The sequence below is a fragment of the Telmatherina bonti genome (assembly GCF_933228915.1).
Source record: "Telmatherina bonti genome assembly, chromosome: 21".
NCBI classification, from domain to species: Eukaryota; Metazoa; Chordata; class Actinopteri; order Atheriniformes; family Telmatherinidae; genus Telmatherina; species Telmatherina bonti.
The window spans coordinates 6,950,015-6,963,235 of NC_136630.1; the positions used below are offsets into that span (position 1 = coordinate 6,950,015).

A 13,221-nucleotide genomic window follows, 5' to 3' on the forward strand; every position below is an offset into this window, starting at 1 on the left:
TGAAACAGACAGATCCGCCCTTTCTATACATGCTAATTCAACGGGCGCGGCCAGCGTGGGTTTTCAGCGACTTATCCATCCTCTTTCTTCTCGCTACCATGTTGGACTTCCATGCTGTCACGTGTGTCAGTTTCTGCTTTTACAGAAACATGCAAATCTTAAAAAAAATAAAGATAAAAAGACACTTGGTCCCATAAAACAGAAAACCAGACAACCCAAATGTAATGGGTACCATTTCCTGGAGACGGTAAAAACCCCTTGCAGGGGGATGGTTGGCCCTCCTGTCTTCAGTGGTATTTCATTTGAACCAAGTGTGTGTGTGTGTGTGTGTGATGCAAGTGTTTTGTCTTTCCACGACTACAAGTGTGTACGTCTGTGTGTAGGCTGTGGGCAGCTGCCCTGTGTCCACAGAGGTGAGGTAGTGCCTGACACCACAGGGGCAGTATTGCTGCCCCAGCCTTGGGGTGTGTCCATTTTGAGGTAAATGGTAGCCTTCTTGGCATTTGCCTGCTCTCAGTGACGCCCATGGTTTTAAAAGAAAAGAAAAAAAAAAAGGCAAATGTGTATGGAAACCCACAGGGGCCACACTGAGTTGAGTCCATGAGGAAGGGACTCTGTAAAAAGAAAAAAACCCTGCAGGTTAGGGCCATAAATCAACACTGCCGTGCAGCGCGTACAGTAAAATGAGGCATTCACGTTACTCTGAGGTGAAGTTGTGTGTTTTTATGTTCATATATGTGTGTGAATGTGTGCGTGTGTGTAAGACAAAAGAGGGAGACAGGGTATGTAAGATGAGCTTTGCTGTCTTGCTGGTGGCTGCTGCAATTCAAAACCTCCACTGAGGCAGGGCGTGGAAGATTTACTCCTGAGCCCCGTTCTGACTCTGCAGTCCAGATACATCGTATTTCCTCTCTGTCTCTGCTCCTCCTCTCTCTCCTCCTCCAAGGGTGTCCCTTCCTCCTCCCCCTCTCCTTTTTTCCCTCTTCTTCCCTTCCTTCAATGCAGTAACGCGTCGAGAGAGAAGGGCTTCATTGTCATTCATAAGACGGTAGGCTGCTGGCTCAAGCAGCGCAGGCAGTGACAAGGCAAATCTGCTCATGTGTGTGTTTGTGTGTGTGTTCTCTGTCACAGGAGCCGGTCCGATGACAAAAATGAAGGTAGATATGGAGCCATGGTCTGCACGGTCTTGTTACAGGTAGACAACACAATTTCATAAAACTGGAGTAGCCTTGTATAAATATAGCACCGGTTTCAGTGGGATCTGAGAGAAAAAGCAGCTCCAAAAAAACCAAACAAAACCAGCTAAAACAACAACAGCGGTAACGGCTCAGATTGAGTTACTGCTAACTAGGTCTGGTAGCTCTGCTTCATTACAGCCATTAAACACCAGAAAGATCCATCCAATGTCTGCTGGAATTTCACTGTGCAGTGTGTGCTGATTGCCGGCGTGGCTGTGTGAAAATAATCTGCCACTTTTGTCCATATTTTCTGAACAACTACTTTAACACTTATTCAGAAATAATACTGAGAGGTGCTGACCAACTTTGACGCTGGAAATGTGGGCATCAAAACACGAGACCGCTGCCAAAACAAGAAAGAAAACAAGACAAGGAGGGGAAACTGACCCCTACGAGCGCTGCCCTGAAAAACTGAGGTGGAACAAGCTGCGGCTGAGTGCGTGTGTGTGTGCGTGAGTGTTTGTTGATGTATGTGTCTTGGCAAATGGCTACAACTCTTACTGGATAAGACATCATGCTCAGACAGAAGGGCCCCCACACAAATTTTAAAACAGGGGTGGGTATAAGGACGAGAAAGAAGTGGAGGAGATGTTCACAAAACAAAATCCTTTGTTAGACTCTCCTGCTGCTGGTGTGTTCTTCAGGTTATTGTTTCCAGTTGTTAAAACCACAACATGTGAATGTGATGTCGGAGATTCGCAGATTCCTGCCGATGAGACTTTCCTTCCATCCTTTCCCGCTTACAAAAGCGATGGCTTTAGCCCGTCTCCCATTTTTTGCCCCCAATTTTTCTCTTCCCACCGCAGCGTTTCACACTTCCTGTTCCTCGAAGACCTCGAGGAAGAGCGGGGGGAAGAGTTCGTTGGGACACTCCACCTTCATATGGAGGAATCGGCTGGCGTGGCACGCCCCGATCATCCGCAAGTCCGTCACCTTCATCAGGAGCTTCGGCCAGAAGTGGGGAATGTTGTGCTTGCGGTAGTTGATGTAGTGCTCGAACGCCAGAAGGTAGGTCTCCTGGCACTTCTCGATCTTGTCCACACAGGTTAAACCTGAACGGTCTGAGGGATGAAGAGGAGAAGAGAGTGAAGGTGATATGAAGAAGCTGTAGGCCAAAAAGTGGAAAGATGGTGGGAAGATGAGGAAAAACTTTGGGGAGTGAAGCAACTAAAGGCTGGTTTATACTTGTGTGACGTCTGAAACACAGACTGAGTCTGTGTTTACACTCCAGTTTGGGGGAAAACCATAGACTGTATATAAAGAGATGGGCGGAGCCTCCGTGACGTCACCCGTAGGTTTCTGAAGAGCTGAATTGAAGCTTGGTGGGCGGTTCCTACCATCGCCATGTTGGCAGCGTCATGCGCATTGTTTCGCCCGGAAAATACAAATGTGGGCAAAGAGGTGGTGCTGAGAGGGGGGGTGTGAGCGTCATGGTGGATGATTGACATCGAGCGAACTCCGAGCTTTCTGTAGCTCAAAGCTAACCGAGCTAACCCCGAGATAACGGGAGCTAACCAGCTTACGGAGGTAAGTGGGCTAAAGCTAAACCACGTTGTTAACCGGCTAAAAACCGCGGTTGTTCTACGTTCTGACTTGAAGCCGGAGATTGGTACCTGTCAATCAAAAGGACACGCCTGAACTGTGAGATTAAATTTCTTTAAAACTGCCCCCGCAGTTGTCATGAAGGTAAACCTGACCTATTAAACTGAAAATGGATTTTTAAACCAGGCTGTAAACATGTTTATATCTGCTGTGAAGTTGGTCTTTTTAACATGGGAGTCTATGGGGATTTGCTCTGTTTTGCAGCCCCTAGTGGATGAAGGGGGAACTACAGTTTTATCCACTTCCGCATAGGCTTCACTTTTAACCGCCGAAGGTTGCCGCTTGGTGAAAACGTCATGTTGCAGTTTCTTTTCCCGATCTGGTGGTGGTATTGCCGTTTTTTTAAGGTTCGCTTTGGTTTTGGCAAGTATTTCCTGTTTTAGAACAATCATTCAGTGATACGACCCCAAACTTCCAGAAACACGGCATCACATTCTGACCAATCTCTGAAAAGGGAGTACTTCCAATTAGCTGCGTTCTTATAGCTGCACGTCAGGTTCGAAGATGTGCACTGCGAGCATCTGCAGACCTTTGCAGAGCCCACAGTGATATGCCGTAACCAACCTCACAAAGACGCCACACAAGTAAAAACCAGCCTTAAGGAACTAGTGAAGCGGCCTTTTGTTCAGAGTCAGAACCAGGACTAAGTATGTTCCACCAGAGTTCTGCACCACATTGCCCTGCTACTCAAGAGTTGTGAGGAATCTTAACAGTCCTATGACTCTACTTTGGGGGGGAAGGAATTTTTTGTTTTTACCTTGAGGAAATGCTCAAAGGTTTTTTAATGTCTCAGTTGCTGAGGTGGAAAAGCAGTTACAGCTTATGACTGATTTCATTTAGTCTACGACTTCATCTGCTATCTTACAGAGTTTTTACCACACAGTGAAGGTACAGACGTCTTTGTAATCAACGGAGTGTCTGCTTCATGTGACTCCTTGTTTGTATAGTTTGCTCAAAGTGGAATATTGACAGAAAAACCTATTTGATTAAGTAGGGTTAAAGTGTGTTTGGTTTTTATGCGAACGTCTGATTGTTGAGTTTCTCCCTGTAATGTTAGTAAGCTGCATGTTAAAACTGATGCTTCCTTGCTTGTCCACAGATATTTTGCAGTGCAGGGATCCTCAATCCTGGTCTTCAAGGCTAGGTGTCCTGTAGGTTTCCCTCATGTCCCTGCTGGAACACCAGACTCTGACAAGCTCTGCATATGTCTGCTAAATACACATTGATTTGAATCAGGTGTGTTGCAGCTGGGACACTTGGAAAACCTGCAGGACACTGGTCCTGGAGGACCTGGATTTAAGATCACTGCAGTGGATGAATTTGCACCCTGTGCAGGGGGGCTCTCACGAAGAAAAGGCTGACATATTGTTTTTAGTCTGACAATAGCTATACTTCTCCTACTTTATTACATTGTTTCTATTTGCATGAATTTAATTATACAAAAACATTATGTGACGTGTCTTTTGTCCAAAAAGTCTTCAAAGTTTCATTTTTATTAAAACAAATCAAGAATGAAAGTTTTTTTCATTCAACTCTGAATATGTAGGTGAACTTTTATCATCAGTGTTTAATTATATTTTCATTAAATAGGTCACACTATGTTCAGAAGCAGTTAATGAATTGGAAAAGAAACCATCCAGGATTTCCTGAAGGGAAATGCAGACTAAATATTTGCTTATAAATTGCAGGAAGCAAAGCCTGAGATTCTCCTGGCATGAAGGAATCTGAAGTTTGGGAAATGTCCAGTGCAGACATTGTGGTGCTAAAACTACCTGAACTCATGAGAAGCACAGCCTGCAGCAGCGCCACCTCCGTGTCGTCCAGGTTGAACTGCGCCAGGCTTTTGCCCAAATCAAAGATGGCGTCAGACACCACGCCCAGCCCTCCGTTCTTCAGCTGCTCACGCTTCACAGCCATCTCCCCGCTCAGCGTCAGCGTCTCGCTCTCGGGATCATAGCGAATGGCGGCTCGCAGCGACATGATCTCCATGCAGCAGCCCTTCAACAGGATGATCTGGTCTTCACAAGGCAGCTGCAGAACAAATACATTTTTAATACCTTCAGAAATCTGGTGCTTGACTCTTAGTATTGATGCCGTAACAATCCACTTGGACGGGCTTTTATCAACGCTGTTAAGCAAATGAATGTCTTGGTTGCATGACTTTGGAAAGCTAGTGGTTATTAACTGTGAAGTAATTTCCATTTTTTTCCTTTTGTGATCTATTGAAACCGAACCAAAATGAAAGAATCTAAAATGAAAATATGTTTGATAAAAATGGATTCTTATTGGTTAAATCTTTCCCTTTAACAAGTTGGCATAGTGAGTAAACTGGATGGTACAGTGAGGGGTGTAATAACCACTCAAATATAAGTGCGAATTCCCTCCATGTGGCGTGTTTGGATTAATACATCCCATCCACTGTCTCAGGATCCAGGATACCCGTTACCGAAAAGATTTACATGGTGTTCATCACTGCAGGAGCGAGCTGAAAATATGACAATACTTCACATTATAAGGTGACTTAATAGAAAATATATTTGTATATTAACTTCATTATTGCTACAACTTATTTCACATTTCATCACATTGTTATTTTGACACCATACCAGCCTAAGTTTTAATTTGCAATAAATCACATACAGATTTCAATTTAGATAGATAGATAGAAGTACTTTATTAACCCACCAAGGCAGGAAATTTGTCTTTGGTCTCAGCATTTGCAATAAAACTAGCAATTTATATGACCCGAAGAGCTATCTATCATCTTCCATGAACAGTTGCAGTTTATTGTGCAAAAGATTAATAACTCTCTTTTCTTGAAAACTAGCAAGAAAAGAGGAAATCAGAAAGGTGAAAAGGCTCTGCCATCAGACTCATGAACGCTACGTAACTCTGTTTCGAGCTCATGGACACCAATTACCTCGTGTCATTTGCACTGACTGCTTACATTATGTTGTTGCTGTTTGACACCACCATCCCACACTACTACTTGTTACATGTTTGTTTATATTGTCAGAGTGCTTTCTATTTTAGCTCATTTTCATTGCATGCCTTATAGCTTTATTTCAATTTTTTTAATTTAATATTTAATACAGACACAATAGTCCATCTCTCTCTCTCTCTCTCTCTCTCTCTCTCTCTCTCTCTCTCTATCTCTCTCTCTATATATATATATATATATATATATATATATATATATATATATATATGTAAAGAAACATCATCATCAAACATAGATACATAGATACACAGATAACACACAAATGAGTCCATTTGATCGGTAAACAGTTTCTCCATCTAATGTTTCCTCAGAGGATCAGAGGTGTGGTGACAACAGCTCAGCTGAAGGTTTATTAAAGCCTGTATGATGGAGTTGTCTAACTCCTCCAGCTGCTGCATCAGTTTAAACATTAAATGTCTTAGCAGTGCCACACAAGTTGGGATGTGATTCTCTACAAGCAACTGCCTGGCACTGTTCCACCTGGGCATCCCCCATCACCAGCCTAAATGTGGTATTATAAGCCACAGTCTGTCAATGAATAGTGTATCGCCTGTAGTGACACCACAAAGGGGCGGTGTACAAAAGGCTCTAAACAGGGCACATTTCACATTAGAGGAACACTTGCTGAACTTACGCAGCAGCACATACAGTTTACAATATAGTCTCTGAATATCTCTGTCATCACACCCGTCCTCAGTAACAAAATGATCAAGATATTTAACCTCATTGCAGCATTTGAGAAATAAAAGTTGGGGAATGTCACATTCTTATTTTCTTTGCTTCTTACAATCATCATTTTACTCTTTGCAGGATTATACATTAAATCATGATTGATGCCAACGTCCGAACGAATTTTTAACAATTGTTGCATTCCTGCACTGTATGGGCTGATTATCACCAAATCGTCTGCATACATGAGATGATTCACAACCTGTTTTACACCTGTTTAATTGTGAGGAAAACTCATCAATGTAAACATTAAATAAAACTGGAGATAAAAATCCTCCTTGTCTAACACCATGACACATGAAAAGGCTCAGAAAAAGCATTGTCCCACTTTACAAGCATGACTTAATTTGCATACTAAAACACTATAACCCGAACCAGATACTTAGGTAAACCTCTGTTGATTAATTTAATAAATAGCTTATAATGATTTACTATATCAAATGCCTTTGTTGCATCAATAAAGCACAGAAAAACTGAAGAATTCAAGCTAAGATATTTTCCAACTATTTCTTTAAAGATAGACTATGTAAGATTTTCAATATTTTCAAAATAAATTAACTCAAAAAGTAACTACAATCATAATTAGATAGTTTTTTAAACATGTAGGTTCCAGTCTGTCCATATTTAATGCGTTATTAAATTACAAGTTTAATTAATGACAAAGACACTTCTTGAATGTTTTCTGGACAGTAAAAAAAAAGTACTTTTTTCCACCAGTAGGGGGAGTATAAGCCCATTTATTGCAGAGCGGCTCTGAGCTACAGCTCACAAGTGATTCCTGCCCTCATTGGAGCTGGCAAGGAGGAGGGGTGAGGGGTGAGTTTTGCTCATTACTGCCAACCTGTGGTCGTTTGTGGAGGTAGCAGTTTTGCGGTTTTGCACACGACCTGGTGTTTGCCACCTGGTGGTGGAAAGAATGGCCTTGAAATCTTACATACTCTGCCTTTAAGTGCACAGATGCACATGTCTGTGCCATGCCTCTTTATGTTAAAGTGTTATTTTATTCTTTGTTCCGTGTTGCACCACTACAGCAGGAAAAATTCCTAGTTTGTCAAACCTCTCACTGACAACGGCAGTAAAACTATTTCTGATTCTGAAAAAACAGAGTTTTTTTAAACGAGCTTGAAGGTGAATATTTTATTTGACTCTTCTTCTTCAGCAGCGCTTTGTGATTTCTGTGAAGAATCTTTAGGACTACTGTGATGGACTGGTGACCTGTCCAGGGTGTACTCTGCCTCTGGCCCGATGGTAGCTGGGATAGACTCCAGCTTCTTACTCCTTCTTACTCCATCAGACCCGTACATGCTGATATTCAGCCCTGGTCTTGTGACATTTGGCATCCCTCAGCCTTTTCTCTCTGACTCCACTCCTTCAGAATGGCTTCTTGACAGCCTCCCTTCCATAGAAATCATTTCTGATGAGGCTTAACTGAACAGTAGATGATCACCTGAAGGTCCAGATGTATCTCTCTGGTCATGCGCCAGGTCTTTGCTGGATTCCTTCTTATCTCTGAAGCATTTCATTTTCAGATTTTCTACATCAGCTGTGTATAACTTCTAGGCCTGACACATTAGTATTAGCTTAGTGTAGACTTAGCTCCTTCACACACCTTCTGACTCTGCTTAGTTTTCTCACCAAGCTTCAGATATGCTGAGTTTTCAGCTCACAGCTCTTTGGAAATCAACTTGTTGCTGCAAAAATACCTTGTCATGCCTGTCATACTGTATTATTGTTGGCAGTTTTTGTAAATGCAACTAAGATACAATTAAAAACTGGTTCTTTTCTGAGTTGTCTATTCTGTACAAACACAATTGGTCATGTACTATTTTTCAACTTGAATCATTATTAAATCAATATTAGGAAGCTTTCAAAAAAAAAAAAAGGTCAGGTAGAAACATTTATTCATTCATTATCCCAACCGCTTAGTCTGATTAAGGGTCGCGGGGAAGCTGGAGCCTATCCCAGCAGTATTTGGGCGAAAGGCAGGATACACCCTGGACAGCTCGCCGGTCCCTCGCAGGGCCAGGTAGAAACACTGCAAATCAGTGGAAATCAGTGAAAGGCACCAAATGTCCAATGCAAACTTCCAAAGAACTTCATAAAGTCTAGACAACTATTGCTTAGGACCACTTTAAAGAATTAAAAGTAAGTCTGGCTGCTTGGAAGCAAATTATAAAGAGATGGGGGCGGGGCTTGGGAGTTCTGTACAGTATTATATCTTATTACAGACACACCTCAAACACAGCTGTTGAATATCAGACAGGAACATCTGACATTTTAGGCTGCAGTTATACCATATTTTGGGATGAGTCATATATGTGTAGAGTCAGGTAAACTTTAAGTTCTTCATACAAACAACATACAGAATAAATAAAGAAAGAAAAAAGTATTTTGTAAAAACAAGACAAATGAACTGTTAGACCAATGTTGTCTCAGAGGTAAAACGACGGCAGCTTTTCAGAGGACTGACCCAGGCTTCTTTTACGTAGTTGTCTGTACTATCCAAACATGATCTGCCTCATGAGTTCCTCATGAGAGTGCACACCTGTGGTCAAACACGCTCGTGGATTTTATTTGTTTCTCATCTTTCAAAGCGATTGGAAAAATATGTTTCTGATGGAAAGCAATGAGAGCAAACCCACATTAATCAGCTGCTTTTGGTCATTTGTAAGCGAGACGATGTATGCATAAACATATCTCTCCTGTACTTGTTTCCCTTCATTTGCTGCTTCACGTAGTTGTTCTGAGGTGATTCAGGCTTTTTCCTCCCCCACGTCTGAAACCTCCAGCTCCTGCTGGGTTTACACATTTCTACACATTCAAGAGAGTTTTTACTGGTCTAAGTGACTCTTATGTGGCTTCTACTGTCGCACTTTGGCCAGTGGCAGTTTTTAAATGCGCTCTATAAATAAATTGGATTTGTATATTTTCCTTTTAGCCGGGAGAATTATCCCAGACAAGTCCCACATGGTTTAGCTGCTTTGTTATTCCCACAAGTTACCGTGTTTTTATCAGAAAGGTGCAGACGTAAAGATGAAGGCATGAGAAAATATAAACACGGATTGAAAAGAAGTGGACATTTGTTTCCATTACTGAACGCAGATTGAGACTAAAACCCTGCTGATTTACATGGATATTAGATTTTCTGAGTTAAAACTGGTTTTATTAAATCTGCAGACGCTGCTGTGCTGAATTAATCTCACCTGGATGTAAGCTCGTTTCTTCCTGCGTTGCTCCCGACAGCTGAGCAGATTAACAGGCGTTTTCTGCCTTGATTTGTCTCGTAAATTTGTGGGGGGGGGGGGGGGGGGGGGGGGGGTTCAAAGTAAATGCTTCTAATTCATTTACAGCTGCATCCATCTGACGGAGAGCCACAAATGAATGTCCAGAAGCTAAGTGACTCCTGGCGTTGCTTCTTTTCAGTCTCATCAGCGCAGAGATCTCATGTCAGCTTAAACAGGTTCTCATCTGATTCAATTAGGAGCCTTTTCTAATATTATCTCATCTACTGAGAATAGGATTATGTCCTCAGTGTTAAGACTGCAACCTCCAGAACATCCAGCTGCTGTATCAGGGGCTCTTTACGAACGGTGTGATCTATAACACAAGTAATGATTCATTCCTTTTAATTCAAGATTTGCTGATTAACAGGAAGGGATGACCTCTACTGTCAAGCCAAGTTGTGATTTATGCTTCATGAAGAATTACAGTCGCAGCTTTTTCGCCCTCTGTGATTCATCGCATTGCAGATTGCTGCTCACACTGATCTTTCACTGCAGCTGTCCCCTTCCAGAATAACTCAGCCACCCTCATCATCACCCGCAAGCCATAATGTGTCATTACAAGCAGCAGAAACAAGATGCATGAGTATACGTTCGCTAATGAAGGCAGGACGAGCTTTTGTTAGAAACAAAGGCTGCTCAAATCTGGCTGCTGAAGCAGCTGTATCAATTATCAGCCACTGATTTGTGTGTCTGACTTTCCTCTTTTTTTTATTTAATCATTAAGCTGGAATAAACCAGGATATCTTACAGGTGAAAAACCTTCATGGAACCGTAGAGACTTAGAGCCTTGCAGCATGTGCTTCTCTTCAGCTGATAAACTGACCTCTTAAATCAAACTTTTTCCTTATCACGCCCTGACAGGAACCTGGCAATGTCTACTTCACTTTCTTTCCCCTTCAACGTGCTGCAAGAAAGTCGAAGCCGCACTCACCTCAGAGAACATGGGCAGTTTTTTGGCAAAGTCGACAACACGGGTGATGGCAGGGGTGATAATCTTGGTGAATTCGCTGAAGGCCTCCAGGTCCACCTTGTCTCCATCTGACGTCGGGGCAACTGGAGACTGGCCGATTTTGTCTGGCTGCAAAGGAGAATTAAGGTTACGGATGAAAATTAGATCGGAGAAGAAATAAAGAGGCTGTCTGAAACTTTAAACCTGAACAACTCCCACAAGAAAAGATGAAAAAAATAACCAATAGCCTGATGCAGCTCCGCTCTCTGCAAGCCACAGCGTTGCACTCAACGACTTGTTCCGTTACAAATGCAAACATTAGGACTCGTGACCCGACAACAGCAAGTAGAGCTACACCTGCCATCCAACTGCTCTGCAAACCCAAAGAAAAACTTTCTTTTCGGTTGATTTGACACCCAAACAAACAAGTAAAAACATTTCCACAGAAATGGACATTTTCCTATGAAAAACCTAACTAGAGTTTAAATAACTTATAAGTGTAAAAGATACTAAAACATTGTTTTTACAATTTTCTTTCCAGCTGACTCAGTTACTGTAACTGGTCTGGATGATCCTCCTGGTACAGTTCGCCTACGTAGCAGTACACAGCAGCAGCAGGAAGACCTGGAACATGGGCACCATGGCTATATGAAGACACATTAACATCCCTGTATTTAGCATTTCTCTGACTAATTATATTTTTAAAAAAAAACTTGCTATGCATCATTTTGAATCTATTTAATCAAGTTTAATGGAGTGGATCTGCAACCTGCATCCTCAGAGATCACAGTTATTCTATTCTTATCATGGAAATGAGGTTTCTGCTACATTAAATCAAAGATAAATGACTTTTCATTATCAGAAACTGCAGAGCTCAGAGCAATTACTTTTTTTTTTATCATATATCCAGTTAAATAAGATCTTTTCAAGCCTTTAATGCGAGCGGAGTCAGCAATGCGCTCTACTGCGTGATGGTCAAAGAAGGCCCCTCCCATCACAATGAATTTACTCACGATTCAGTCTACTTCCTGCTTGTCTGTTGCCTCTTTTTTATTATCTGTGGTTAAATCTTCGCTGCAGTGATTAGCAGATGCCGCCCAGCAGAGGAAGAGTGAAAAGTGCTTCAGTCGCACAAATAACATCTCATGAACACAGTCTGAAGTGTCTCTAATGATGGGCTTGCATTTTAGAACAAGCTAATGAGCTGAACTTGTCCTTCAACAGGATGAGTTCAGAACAATCAGGCAGCACTTTGAGGATCAAGTTCTTGGATTTTTCAAGCGCTTTTAATACATTTCAGCTGCTCTATGATGTGAGGAGCTCCACAACCACCTGGATTTATCATTTCCTAACAAAAACAGCCCAGTTTTTTAGACTGAAAGGTGTATCAGCAGCACCGGAGCATCGTTTCTCTTCACACCGTGCACCTCAGACTTCAGATACAATCTGCAGAAACACTCTGATGACTCTGCAGTTGTGTGGCAGACAACTGGTCAAACAATCACCTCATCTTGAACACAAGCAAGAGATACGATTGTTGACTTCAGGAGGATCAAGAGTACGCTAAACGAAGAGGTGGAAGTGGTGGAGAAATTCCTCTGAGCTCAGTTAGACAACAGACTAGACTGGAAATGCAACTCAGAAGCATCTAGAAGACTGGACGGAGCAGATTGCTTCTCGAGGAAGCTGAGATTGAACGTCTGCGCCGAGAGGTTGCATCCTCTACAAGGCTGTTGAGGTAAACGCAATCAGCTTTGCAGCATCTGCCGGGGCAGCAGCTTCGGAGCCAGATGCTTAAAAAGCCGAACCAACAGATGCAGAAGGCTGGTTCAGTTCGGTTCTGCTGCAGATACGTCTGGATCTGCTGTCCAGAGAAGAATGCTGCACAAGCTGCTGGACATAAGGGAAGACTTTTCACGTCCTCTAAACAACACAGTTAGCTGCGTTTACGTTACTTTTTTTCACAAAATAAAAGCGGTATTTGTAAGTTTCGACAAACAGTTGCAAGTTGCGGGTGTTTCTGTCAAACAGTGTCGAGCAAATTAGCCTCAAGTCTCATAAAATCTCATTAATCTCCCGAGATTTCACAAAAATTGTGGCTTATGCAAGGTCATTTTGGGGTTTTCTACTTTCTGCAGAGAATTTCCTACGGCTTTTTGAAGCTTTTCAGCTTCATTCCTAAAACATTCAAAATCACTACTGTTTGTTCCGCAGCGCGCCATCTATACTGGAAATGAACTGGTCATGACTCCCCATGTCACGTCCGGGGACACGTAAATGTGAAAAAAGTGTTTCCATTATACCTTTGGGATATGTTTTTATATCGAAACGTCTGAAAAATCACCTCATGAGAGCGTAAAAACTTTCTTTTTTCGCAATGTAGGTGTTGCCATTCGCGGTTTTTTAATTGAGATATTT

At 42.2% G+C, this 13,221-nt stretch overlaps 1 protein-coding gene across 2 annotated transcripts in view; it reads right to left on the bottom strand.

Annotated features, from left to right (window-relative positions):
* Window positions 1-1,245: 1,245 nt before the first annotated feature.
* The window catches only part of LOC306771195 (thyroid hormone receptor alpha-B), a 48,588-nt gene continuing 36,612 nt past the window's right edge, over window positions 1,246-13,221 (bottom strand). For both annotated transcript variants that reach the window (XM_079260302.1, XM_079260301.1), the window contains exons 6-8: window positions 10,786-10,932; window positions 4,613-4,871; window positions 1,246-2,299 (exon numbers count right to left, since the gene is read on the bottom strand). In XM_079260302.1, the coding sequence (XP_079116428.1) occupies window positions 2,049-2,299; window positions 4,613-4,871; window positions 10,786-10,932 (657 nt within the window). In that variant the 3' untranslated portion in view covers window positions 1,246-2,048. The remainder of the gene's footprint in view (window positions 2,300-4,612; window positions 4,872-10,785; window positions 10,933-13,221) is intronic.